The sequence below is a fragment of the Ranitomeya variabilis genome, chromosome 1, assembly GCF_051348905.1.
Source record: "Ranitomeya variabilis isolate aRanVar5 chromosome 1, aRanVar5.hap1, whole genome shotgun sequence".
Classification (NCBI taxonomy): domain Eukaryota; kingdom Metazoa; phylum Chordata; class Amphibia; order Anura; family Dendrobatidae; genus Ranitomeya; species Ranitomeya variabilis.
The window spans coordinates 162,586,579-162,600,120 of NC_135232.1; the positions used below are offsets into that span (position 1 = coordinate 162,586,579).

Here is a 13,542-nt window from a genome sequence, read left to right on the forward strand (position 1 = left end):
GCTGACATGGATTTTACCCAAGTAGTGAGCTTGCTACTAGATCTTATCTTGTGCATTCCAGAACCTGGTTTTGATGGAAAGTTTAGTGAACACCACATTTGTCTTTAGCTGAGATAATAAAGGTGTAACACATAAAAGTTTGTTACAAGTGATGAGTGAGCAGAAGAGGAATTTAAAGTGGACCTGGCACCAGAGTTATGTGGCTAGTTTTCGCTCCTATGACCTGGTGACAGATTGTCTTTAAAGACCCCAAAAAGGCACTGATCCAAACGTTTAATCTTTGTTGTCAAAATTCATTGAAACCATTTCTTAAGGTTATTGTATTGCTTCCATCACTCACTCAGGGGCATACATAAAATTCATGATGGGGTGCCATAGCAAATCATTTAAAGGGAATCGGTCTCCTAACTTTGGCCCTATAAGCTGCGGCCACCGCCATCAGGGGCTTATCTACAGCATTCTGTAATGCTGTAGATAAGCCCCCGATGTAACCTGAAAGATAAGAAAAACAAGTTAGATTATACTCACCCAGGGGCGGTACCGATGCGGTTCGATGGGCGCCGCAGATCCGGGTCCGGCACCTCCCATCTTCATACGATGTCGTCCTCCTCCTTGTTTCTGTTGTGGCTCCGGCGCAGGCGTACTGATTTGCACTGTTGAGGGCAGCGTAAAGTACTGCAGTGCGCAGGCGCTGGGCCTTTCTGACCTTTCCCTGCACACTGCAGTACTTTGCTCTGCCCTCAACAGGGTAGAGATTTACTCCCGTGCAGGAGCAGTGACAACAGGAAGGAAGAGGACGACATCGTATGAAGATGGGAGGCGCCGGACCGCCCCCCCCCCCCCAGGTGAGTATAATATAACTTGTTTTTCTTATCTTTCAGGTTACATCGGGGCTTATCTACAGCATTACAGAATGCTGTAAAACCAAAAACCTTTGAATAGGTCCTACAGAGGATGCTGTAATGCATGCACAAGCCTCTCTGCAATAGATCATGGGTCTTTTTGATTACTGTCTAATGATTCAGAACTCCCATAAACTACAGTGGAGCGAGCCGCAGACACTGCCACTTGTCTAATTCACATACTACTTTCTGGAGCCAAACAAGTTAAGAGACCCCATTCTCCTGCGGCATCCAGAGATGTCTGCACAGTGCACCATTAGTACTTGCAGGGCTGCTACTAGGAATTTCAGGGCCCCATACTGGCAACATTTTCGGGCCCCCTTCAGACTCCGCCCTGGCTCCACCCTAGCTTCGCCTTTACCCCTCGACCCTTTTACAATCCGACTGCCCACTCTTGGAAAAACTCCACTTCTGCACCACGTCCTCGCCAGTCACACATTTAACAGTTCCTATTGAACACCATATCACATACATTGCCAGCAGCTTTTGTTTTGGCCAAAGATTTTTTTTTAAGTCGCCACCACAACAAGGTGGACTCTTTTGGCAGGGCCGTACTCTACTCTAACCTATATAAACATTTGTTAAAATATCCAATACTCTTTTTACGTAAATTTTCATTTTATTTTTCTTCAAGGGAATGTCACGTTTTTTAAAATGACCAATAATACCATATACAAGGGACAAATACTGCCACACCAAGGCCGAACCACATATACCATCTCATAGTGACTGAATACTACCCCATACAAGGCACAAATACCATCACCAGACCACGTATTACCACCACTTAGTGACCAAATACTAGCACATACAAGAAACAACTACCGTCGCACCATGACCAGATCACAGATTACCACCACATAGTGAAAGAATAATACCACATACAGGGGATAAATACGGTCACACCACGACCATATCAGATATTACCACCATGTAGTGACTGAATACTACAATAATGATCAATAATAAAAACACAATACTAATATTACCATAAGTGCCATTATACACAGGAGCTCTGTATATAATATACAGTGTATAGTGCAAGTGTACAGGTAACACACTGGCTCATCAGTGACATTATACACAGGAGCTCAGTATACAGTATAGTGTCAGTGTACAGGTAATACAGTGATCACCAGTGACATTATACACAGGAGCTGTGTGTATACTACATGGTGACAGTGTACAGGTAATAGTGATCACCAGTGACATTATACACAGGAGCTGTGTGTATACTACATGGTGACAGTGTACAGGTAATAGTGATCACCAGTGACATTATACACAGGCGCTCTGTATATAGTGGTAGTGTAAGTGTACAGGTAGTACACTGACTCACCAGTGAAGAGTCTAGTTGAAGATATTCATCTTCGCTTTTCTTCTTCAACCAGTGCAGACCGCCATCACTTGTTCCAGCCAGGACTCGTCTCTGCATAAAATAAGTTATCTAGAGCACATTCCTCAATTTTCCCCAACGTCTACACAACACCAGATGAATAAAAAAAAAAAGCTGTAGTTTCTCACTGCATAGTAACAGTACCTCCCACCCCACCCCCTGCTGAAAACAATATACTCAAAAATGAAATACATCACAGAAGTAATCATATTCCTTAATTAGCCTCTATCTACAGTAATGTCCTACATCCTGGCACCGTCCTGGAAAATTGCCCCCCATATGTGTCCTCTCATCCTTCCCCCATATGTGTCCTCTCATCCTGCCCCTCCATATATTGCCCCATATTGCGAATTTGAGTTAAAAAAAAAAAGAAAGAAAAAAGTTCTCCTTACCTGGCCGGGGTCCAGCGGCATCCTCTTCCTCAACCATTTGAGATCTGCCGGCCACTGATTGGCTGTTGGCTCCTATTGCTGTACAGGAAGCGGTCTTGCACGTCAATAGCATGTAGCTGAACGTGTGTCCGAGGACACATGTTCAGTTATTACTCAACCGCCTAATCCTTCCCCTGGGGCCCCATACGTCTGTAAGGGCAGTAAGGCCCTGATGGCGGTCTTGAGTACTTGCCAGTCCCTGCTCCTCAGCCGCTGCCACTAATCTTGTGTTTGTGGCTGCCCACATATAGTTAACCTGTCGGTCAAACATGCTTCTGTCCAAATGGTTGGAAGCCACAAATTGTGGCTTCTTGTGCCACATGTTGCCTCGGGGCCCCAGGTGCACGCCCGGGGTTATAGAATCCAGAAATAAATGATAGCAAGTAATGTCAGCCTACTGTGTGTGTCCCATTTGGTTATGACAACTCAAATTTACTTTTTTTCATTAGTTTTTTTTATTATTATTATTATAGGGTTTTTTGATTTTTATGTGGTTAGTCAAATAACAAAAACACAGCAAAAATCAAATATATTTACATGAAAAAGCCTAATAAAATAACTTGCTGAATGTATTTTTCTGAGTGAACAGACAAGTTAGATGCCAATTCTCTATATACCGTAGTTTTGTTAATGTTATAAGCCTTTTTTGTGGTAAGTTTTACAAAGTCATTGCTTATTGCTGATTCCCTAGAACATGAAAATGAAATGATGTGATATAGTGCAAAGCCGTGGTGCTTGGTACTTTTTTTTTTTTTTAGTTCAAAACATAATCCCTTTTTTTTTCTTTTTTTCATATTTTTGTCAATGGATATACACTAAAATTCTGAGAAAATGGTTTTATTTTATATTATTTCAGGGAACTTACACATAAATGGAGTCCCAAGCAAATAGGAGGACATATTCTCCTTAAAGGGTAAGTCTTTCTAGATTTCCTGTGCAGTTCAGTATTTTTTTTGCTAATGTGTTTTGTTTTGTTTTTTGCTTTTATTAACATACTCAATGCTTATATTTTGCAGTTTAGTCTATGTAATTGCAACTCCCTTCTATTCAGCAAGCTTGATTGAAACTGTACAGGTAAGCACACTAGATAGCCAAAGATCTAAGGCCATGTGCACACGTTCAGGATTTTTCGCGTTTTTTCGCTATAAAAACGTGATAAAAACGCAAAAAAAACGCTTACATATGCCTCCTATTATTTACAGGGTATTCCGCATTTTTTGTGCAAATGTTGCATTTTTTTCCGCGAAAAAATTGCATCGCGGAAAAAAAAGCAACATGTTCATTAAAAATGCGGAATTGCGGGGATTCCGCACACCTAGGAGTGCACTGATCTGCTTACTTCCCGCACGGGGCTGTGCACACCATGCGGGAAGTAAGCAGATTATGTGCGGTTGGTACCCAGGGTGGAGGAGAGGAGACTCTCCTCCACGGACTGGGCACCATATAATTGGTAAAAAAAAAAGAATTAAAATAAAAAATAGTGATATACTCACCCTCTGATGGCCCCCGAAGTGTTCCCACCTCTCCGGTGCATGCTTTCTCTTCCGTTCCTATAGATGGTGTGGTTCAGGACCTGTGATGACGTTGCTGTCTTGTGATTGGTCGCGTGACCGCTCATGTGACTCACGCGACCAATCACAAGCCGCGACGTCATCGAAGGTCCTGAACCACACCGGCATCTATAGGAACGGACGCCGCTGAGGAGATTGGCTGTCTGCAGAGGGTGAGTATAACCATTTTTTTTTTTTTTTATTATTTTTAAACATTCTATCTTTTACTATAGATGCTGCATAAGCAGCATCTATAGTAAAAAGTTGGTCACACTTGTCAAACATACCCCTAAGGGTATGTGCACACGTCCGGATTTCTTGCAGAAATTTCCTGAAGAAAACCGGAAATTTTCTGCAAGAAATCCGCATTTTTTTTTTTTGCGGTTTTTTTAGCATTCTGCAAGCGTAATTAACTGACTGACAGGTTGGTCACACTTGTCAAAAGTGTGACCAACTTTTTACTATAGATGCTGCTTATGCAGCATCTATAGTAAAAGATATAATGTTTAAAAATAATTAAAAAAATAAAAAAATGGTTATACTCACCCTCTGCAGACAGCCAATCTCCTCAGCGGCGTCCGTTCCTATAGATGCCGGTGTGGTTCAGGACCTTCGATGACGTCGCGGCTTGTGATTGGTCGCGTGAGTCACATGAGCGGTCACGCGACCAATCACAAGACAGCGACGTCATCACAGGTCCTGAACCACACCATCTATAGGAACGGAAGAGAAAGCATGCACCGGAGAGGCGGGAACACTTCGGGGGCCATCAGAGGGTGAGTATATCACAATTTTTTATTTAAATTCTTTTTTTTTTTTTTACCAATTATATGGTGCCCAGTCCGTGGAGGAGAGTCTCCTCTCCTCCACTCCGGGTACCAACCGCACATAATCTGCTTACTTCCCGCATGGTGTGCACAGCCCCGTGCGGGAAGTAAGCAGATCAGTGCACTCCTAGGTGTGCGGAATCCCCGCAATTCCGCATTTTTAATGAACATGTTGCTTTTTTTTCCGCGATGCGATTTTTTCGCGGAAAAAAATGCAACATTTGCACAAAAAATGCGAAATACCCTGTAAATAATAGGAGGCATATGTAAGTGTTTTTTTCGCGTTTTTATAGCGAAAAAACGCGAAAAATCCTGAACGTGTGCACATGGCCTAAATGTAAAATTGCTCTCTAAAAATCTTTAGAACACCTTGTCTTCTTCTGCTGTTTAGAAATAGACGGATCAATTTGTGGGACTTTAGGTAAGTAGTTCCTAGCTGCTGGACAGAACACTTGCAAATCTCTTACCTTCTGGGATTCCCGGCTCGGCTCTCAATGACATTGCGCTGGCCCAGCTATTCAATAGCCAGGGATCCTCTACAGTAAGAGAATCATAGAGCTCCCGTCCAGTGGCTGGAGACGATTGACCTGGCCGATGGACTAGAGTCCTGCAAATCAATCTGCCAATTCTGCTACTGTTGGATTGCCAAAATCCATTGAAATTTGTTTCCTGTGGGCATTGTTGTTGCAGCAAAAATATTCAAAATCTATCATAAAAGGAAGCTAATAGTGGACCTGTTATAGATTGGAATTTTGCTAGAGACATTACTATTCAGATTAGATCAGGTGTATCCGTCTATTTTGACAGATGATGTTGAAGGAGAGACGGGTCGGGGCCATGGGAATTTCAATGGCTGAGCCTATTGTTTCTAAAGGAGATATGCCTCTACCAAAGATATTTGGCATCGGCTTTCTCCTCTTTTCATTGAATAAGCACTAGTGATGAGCGAACATGCTCAGATAAGGCATTATCCAAGTGTGCTCGAAAAATGTTTATCCCCGGTGGTGCATGTCTCGAGGCAATCCATGCATGTGATGCGACTGTCGAACAGCCGGGGGAACATATATTTTAAGGCCCCCTGAAGACATTTAGCTCACGAGCATGCTCAGATAACGCCTTATCCAAGCTTGTTCGCTCATCACCAATAAGCACTCAGGTATGGAGGAGTCGAGAGAGTGCGGTCTGCTGAGCCGACCTTCATCTGATAGTAAGCTTGTGTATTGTCAGCATTTGGCTTTACCACGGGCATTATATAGAAGATTGTGTATGTGAGCAAACACAAGGGTTCTAAAGCAGCTTTCTTCTAAATCTCTTACAGAGTGAGATCATCCGTGACAATCCTGGAATCTTGGATTGTCTAAAGGAAGGATTTGGAAGAGTTATGGGACTTGGAGTGCCTCACAGCAAACGTTTGCTACCTCTCCTCGTTCTGACATTTCCTACTGTTCTCCATGGTGTACTGCATTATATGATCAGCTCTATAGTACAGAAATTTGTTTTATTCTTCATAAAGAAGAAGAGGAATCCTACCCAAATTCCATGCGAAGGGGCTAGTGCCGCCCAAAACATTTTGGAAGATTATTTCCCAGAACTCATTGCTAATTTTGCAGCAAGCCTATGTGCCGACATTGCACTGTTTCCTCTCGAGACAGTCATGCACCGCCTTCACATTCAAGGAACACGCACAATAATAGATAATACAGACCTTGGCTATGAAGTGTTGCCTATTAACACTCAATATGAGGGAATGAGAGACTGTATCAACACTATAAAGCGAGAGGAAGGATTGCTCGGCTTCTACAAAGGCTTCGGAGCAGTGATGGTACAATATACTCTACATGCTACTGTTCTGCAAATTACTAAAATTATTTATTCATCTCTTTTGCAAAATCCAGCACAATGAGCATGACTCGCCCATTTTGGCACATCATTAATATTTCATTTCAAGTTACACCCTAGTTATTTACGCCAGTAGGGTACAGAAGAAAGCATTGTGCCAGATTTACCAGTATGTGATCTTGATTTTATAAACTGAACATTGAATTTTCCACTTGGGGAATATGGATATATTGTTGTTCAAAGTCTTTGATGTTGTGTGCAATGCTGATCTTATATCAGTACCTTAAGTGTATGGCAGATTAACCTACAGGTTGACTTTGTGCCTGAAATTGCTGATACTTTTGCTTTGCAGAAATTAAATGTCAGCTGTCATTACAATGAATCGAGTAGCAATTCCACCTAAAGCACTTGCTCAATAATTTACATAACCTCCATAGAAAGTTGAGTAACTTTTATTTACCAGTTCCACCCATATAATAGCAGAGAACCACTTTCACGTCTCAGCAGGCTACATCTCCTAACGTTGCTTAGTGTTTGGCTTGGTATGGTGATTTTGGAATTCGGCAAAGTTTCATCATTATACCAGGTTGTAAGTATTGATGCAGGAATTACTATATGTCCTATTGAATTATAGGTGAGTAGTTAAAGCTATGTTCAAAATGGAGACTATAGTTCTTTGTGCTCATCATATTAACGGCAAGAATAGTGATGCATGCTGCTCTTTGTGCCATCAAATGGAACCCTGACTGCAGCCTCTAATGCCCTTGTGAACAGATGTCAAGCTGTTAAAAGGTTTGTGCAAGAAGTAAAAAAAAAAGCACATTTAATTTCTTTTGGGAAGATAAATGGATCGACGTGGCACTGCTTTTTAGAAAACGTTTCTTTAAAAAAATATACCGTATTTTCCGGCTGGAAAATAGACTTTTTAACTAAAAATTGTCCCAAAAGTCGGGGGTCGTCTTATACGCCAGGTATGGCGTATGCAGGGAGCGATCCTGGATGTTCCCAGGGTCTGAAGGAGAGGAAACTCTCCTTCAGGCCCTGGGATCCATATTCATGTAAAAAAATAAAGCGGTCACGGACCAATCACAAGACCGCGAAGTCATCGAAGGTCCTTCAAGCTCTGCAATTCTTAGGAACGGAGGCAGACGCTTGCAGCGGTGACAACCAGGCTTCTCGGAGGGGTGAGTATATCCATATTTTTTATTTTTATTCTTTATTTTTTACATGAATATGGATCCCAGGGCCTGAAGGAGAGTTTCCTCTCCTTGAGACCCTGGGAACATCCAGGATCGCTCCCTGCACACGCCATACCCGGCACCATTGTAAATGTAAGAAAAAAACAGTACATACTCACCTTCTGATGTCCGTCAGGTCCCTGGCCGTCTGCTTCCCGCACTGACTGTGAGCGCCGGCCGTAAAGTAAAAGCAGAGCACAGCGGTGACGTCACCGCTGTGCTGTGCTTTACGGCCGGCCGGCACTCAGTCAGTGCGGGAAGGAGACGGCCAGGGACCTGACGGACATCAGAATGTGAGTATGTACTGTTATTATTTTTTTACATTTACAATGGTAACCAGGGTAAACATCGGGTTACTAAGCACGGCCCTGCGCTTAGTAACCCGATATTTACCCTGGTTACCATTGTAAAACATTGCTGACATCGTTGCTTTTGCTGTCAAACACGACGATACACGCCGATCTGACGACCAAATAAAGTTCTGGACTTTCAGCAACGACCAGCGATATCACAGCGGGATCCTGATCGCTGCTGCGTGTCAAACACAACGATATCGCTATCCAGGACGCTGCAACGTCACGGATCGCTATCGTTATCGTTGCAAAGTCGTTTAGTGTGAAGGGACCTTAAGGGACCTTTTTAATCGCTTAGAAAGCCTTTGAGTTAATGACTTTTGGGATTTCATTGGCTGTAAGCCATACTCATCAACATTAACAGAAATAAACACTTGAAATAGATCATTCTGTTTGTAATGACTCTATATAATGAGATTCACTTTTTGTATTGAAGAACTGAAATGAATTAACTTTTTGATATTTCAGTTAAGTGAGAAGCACTTGTATGAGGTGTAAAATGGTATCCAACGTTAATGCACGTTGAATTTATTAGCAATACTAACCACTATCTGTTGACATGGAAATGACAGCTCTTGTGGTTACTTTGCCTAGGGATTCATTGCATGTGCTTTTGTGAGTTCACTGTTAAAGGGAATCTGTTAGCAAGTCTTTGCTATGTAATAGTAGAGCAGCATAATGCAGGAGCAGAGAGCCTGATTCCAGGGATGTATCACTTACTGGACTGCTTGATGTAGTTTGAATAGACTCCCTGCTTTCTCTGCTTTTAGATGAAGTGGTCACAATGCTGAGCTGTGTATAACCCCATACCCACACATAAGGCATTGATTGTAATAAAACTACAGCATACAGTGCAGTAATTGACATCTCTGGAACTGAAGTCTATTGGCCTATATTATGCTGCTCTCAGATTAAAAACCAAAGACCTGCTGACCGATTCCCTTTAATGTTTCTTTATGCAAAAAAAATCACCCTTGATCTTGCAGTCAGCTGACCTGGTTGGAAACATGGTCATCTGTGACTTTTTCAGCCATAGTAAAAGTTAAAGCATGGTCATATATATAAATGCCATGATTTTACGTAGTGCGATGTTGTGTATTCCTCTCCTAAAAAAAATTGCTTTTGTTGGTCTTTGCTAAGATTTTGTAAGGAAGTTAAAAACTTTTTTTTTACTTGCACTGTTTACCATAAAGTAGCTGTTTTAAAGGGAACAGGTCACCATTTTTTTTCCCATATAAAGTAAGGCCAGCACCTGCAAACCCTATGTGACTGCATTATAGAGTGCTGTTTATAACCCCAATGTGCTTTGCATAAAACAAAAATAGCTTTCATGATACTCCCCTACAGCACTGTCCAGTCCGATAGGCATTGCTTGTCTTGATCCGTCGTCTCCTCTTTTCTTGCGATCGCCGTCCTCTTTGCTATAATTCTGTATATGAGAGCATACGGGTGGGTGCTGGCCCTACTTTTTATGGGAAAAACCTGGTGATAGGTTCCTTTTAAGGTCTGATGCAATAGAGCCAATAACAAAATGAATAAATCTGGCACTATTGTTACTGCCAAAGCACTTAACTCTGTTACATCCTTTTGTGTATCCCTGTTTTTTGTACAGAAATGTCATCTCAGGCCTGTGTCAAGAAAATAAATATTAAGATTCCCTGTTATTGAGATCACTTTGGCAGCTGCAAGTTATGAAAATGTGCACATCTGAAAAATGCTAGATTTTCATAGATGATTCCAATTATACCTAAGTGTGAGATGGCAAATGGTACATTGTCAAAAGCAAAAAAAAAAAAAAAAAGTTAAAGATGCTATAGGAATTTTATAGGATGAAAAGGGTTGAGTGGTCAAAAATGCTGTTGAGAAGGCTGAACTTTTAAATTCCTATTTCTCTCGGAGAGGGGATCCGCCCATCAAGGACAGGAATCCTACAGATAAAAAGGCGGTACCTCTCTCACGCATCAGTTTGGTTTCCTGTCCTTGATGGGGAACCTGATGCAAGATGGATCAGAGACGCCATCAACCTGTCATACACATCAAGTGGGGTGTCAGCCCCGGGAAAAGTTAAAGTTCACTCAACAAGAGCAGTGTCAGCCTCCTGGGCAGATAGAGCTGGTGCTTCAATTGATCAGATATGTAGAGCTGCTACTTGGTCTTCCCCCTCTACATTCTTTAAGCACTATAGGTTGCGCCTTGTCTCTTCTTCGGACCTTACCTTTGGGAAAAGGGTTCTGGAAGCAGTGGTCCCTCCCTAAATGTACAGTCTCTGCAATTCTCTCTGTGGTGCCGTCATGGGGGACAGAGAAAAATATAGTTACTTACCGATAACAGTATTTTTCTGAGCCCATGACGGCACCCGTACATTCCCTCCCTTCACGAGTGGGTGTGCACACTAGTTTAATTAACGCTAGTGCGAGGAAAAAATCAAGTGGTATCTCTACTAAAACTTTAGTAATGTGACTTTTTTTTTTTTTTTTATTAACCAAACGTTCCCTTCATGCTCTGTAAACAACTGATGCGGGAGAGAGGTGCCGCCTTTTTATCTGTAAGTTTCCTGTACTTGATGGGCGGATCCCCTCTCTCCGTGGTGCAGTCATGGGCTGAGAGAAATACCGCTATTGGTAAGTAACTATATTTTTTGCATCTGTGTTCTCTAAGAAAGCAATTGTAGCATCAACTGATCTTCATGGTAGTATCAAAGGAATAAAAGAATCCACACTATCTATAAAGAGATGCTAGAAAGATATGGTGAGGACTTGGCTAATTTAAAATAATTGAAATCTCCTGGTCCAGATGAATTACATCCCAGTTTACTGAAAGAGAGAGCAAAAAAAAATTGCAGAACCACTAACCAGAATCTTTGAAAAATCCTGGAAAGCAGGAGAAAACCCAGAAGATTGGAGAAGGACAAATGGAGCCAGAAAATTGCAGGCCAATGACCCGTACTTCTACACCAGGAAAGATCTTCGAATAAATTACTAAATAGCATATATGCAAGTACTTGGATAAGCATATAGTAATTAACCATATCCAGCATGGTTTTGTAGCAAATAAGTCATGCCAGGCTAATCTAATTTCCTTATATGATGGAATCACTGACTGGGTGGATCAGGGAAATGCGGAAGATATAGTATATTTTGACTTCAGGAAAACATGTGATAAAGTAATTCATACTATCCTTATTCGAAAAATGACCAAGTAGGGGATTGCAGGGGGATTCATAATTGGCTCAGTGATCAGAGTGGTAATAAAAGGTTGCACATCTAATTTGAAGAGTGTATCAAGTAGAGTACCACAAGGCTCTGTCCTGGCCCCAGTGTTGTTCAACATTTTTATAAACGATCTAGATAAGGGAACTGATGGTAAACTAATCAAATTTGCAGACAAAGCAAAGCTAGGAGGGATAGCTAAGGGTACTGTCACACAGTGCAATTTTGATCGCTACGACGGCACGATCCGTGACGTCGCAGCGTCGTATGATTATCGCTCCAGCGTCGTAGACTGCGGTCACACGGTGCAATCACGGCGCTGGAGCGATGCCGAAGTCCCCGGGTAACCAGGGTAAACATCGGGTTACTAAGCGCAGGGCCGTGCTTAGTAACCCGATGTTTACCCTGGTTACCAGCGTAAACGTAAAAAAAACAAACAGTACATACTTACATTCCGGTGTCTGTCCCCCGGCGTTCTGCTTCTCTCCACTGTGTAAGCACCATAGCCGGAAAGCAGAGCGGTGACGTCACCGCTGTGCTCGCTTTCCGGCCGGCAGGCGCTCACAGTGCAGAGAAGCTGAGACGCCGGAGGACAGACACCGGAATGTGAGTATGTACTGTTTGCTTTTTTTACGTTTACGCTGGTAACCAGGGTAAACATCGGGTTACTAAGCGCGGCCCTGCGCTTAGTTACCCGATGTTTACCCTGGTTACAAGCGAACACATCGCTGGATCGCTGTCACACACAACGATCCAGCGATGTCAGCGGGTGATCAAGCGACGAAAGAAAGTTCCAAACGATCTGCTACGACGTACGATTCTCAGCAGGGTCCCTGATCGCTGCTGCGTGTCAGACACTGCGATATCGTAACGATATCGCTAGAACGTCACGAATCGTACCGTCGTAACGATCAAAATTGCACTGTGTGACAGTACCCTAACACTAGAGAAGACAAAGGATTCAGAAGGATCTAGATAAGCTTGAATAATGGGCAGCGACTAATAGAATGGTATTTAACCCCTTAATCCCATATGACATACTATCCCGTCGAGGTGACCTGGGACTTAATTCCCAGTGACGGGATAGCACATCATATGCAATCAGCCGCGCTTGCAGCTGACATCCGGCACTATGTGCCAGGAGCGGTCACGGACTGCTCCTCGCACATTAACCCCCGGAACACTGAGATCAAACATGATCGCAGCGTTCCGGGGGCATAGGGAATCATCGCGCAGGGATGGGGCTCCCTGCGGCCTTCCCTGAGACCCTCGGTACAAGTTGATGTGCTCACCTTGTACCGAGCGTCTCCTCCCTGCATGCCCCGAATCCAAAATGGCCGCGGGGCTACTTCCGGGTCCTGCAGAGAGGTGGCTTACAAGCGCCTGCTCAGAGCAGGCGCCTGTAAGCCTCCAGTAGTGCACGTCAGATCGCTGATCTGATACAGTGCTCTGCAAAGTGTCAGATCAGCGATCTGTCACTATATAGTGATGTCCCCCTCTGGGACAATGTGATGATGTAAAAAAAAAAAATAATAATTCCTAAATAAAGAAAAAATATATATATTGTTCCCATAAATACATTTCCTTATCTAAATGAAACAATAAAAGTACACACATTTAGTATCGCCGCGTCCGTAACAACCCGACCTATAAAACTGTCCCACTAGTTAACCCCTTCAGTGAACACCGTAAAAAAAGGCAAAAAAAACCGCTTTATTATCATACCGCCGAACAAAAAGTGAAATAACACGCGATCAAAAAGACGGATATAAATAACCATGGTACAGCTGAAAACGT

At 42.7% G+C, this 13,542-nt stretch overlaps 1 protein-coding gene across 2 annotated transcripts in view; it reads left to right on the forward strand.

Annotated features, from left to right (window-relative positions):
• SLC25A46 (solute carrier family 25 member 46) overlaps positions 1-8,017 on the forward strand; it is a 54,819-nt gene extending 46,802 nt beyond the window's left edge. For both annotated transcript variants that reach the window (XM_077290248.1, XM_077290238.1), the window contains exons 6-8: positions 3,586-3,642; positions 3,746-3,803; positions 6,425-8,017. In XM_077290248.1, coding sequence (XP_077146363.1) covers positions 3,586-3,642; positions 3,746-3,803; positions 6,425-7,009 — 700 coding nt within the window. In that variant the 3' untranslated portion in view covers positions 7,010-8,017. The remainder of the gene's footprint in view (positions 1-3,585; positions 3,643-3,745; positions 3,804-6,424) is intronic.
• Positions 8,018-13,542: the final 5,525 nt, after the last annotated feature.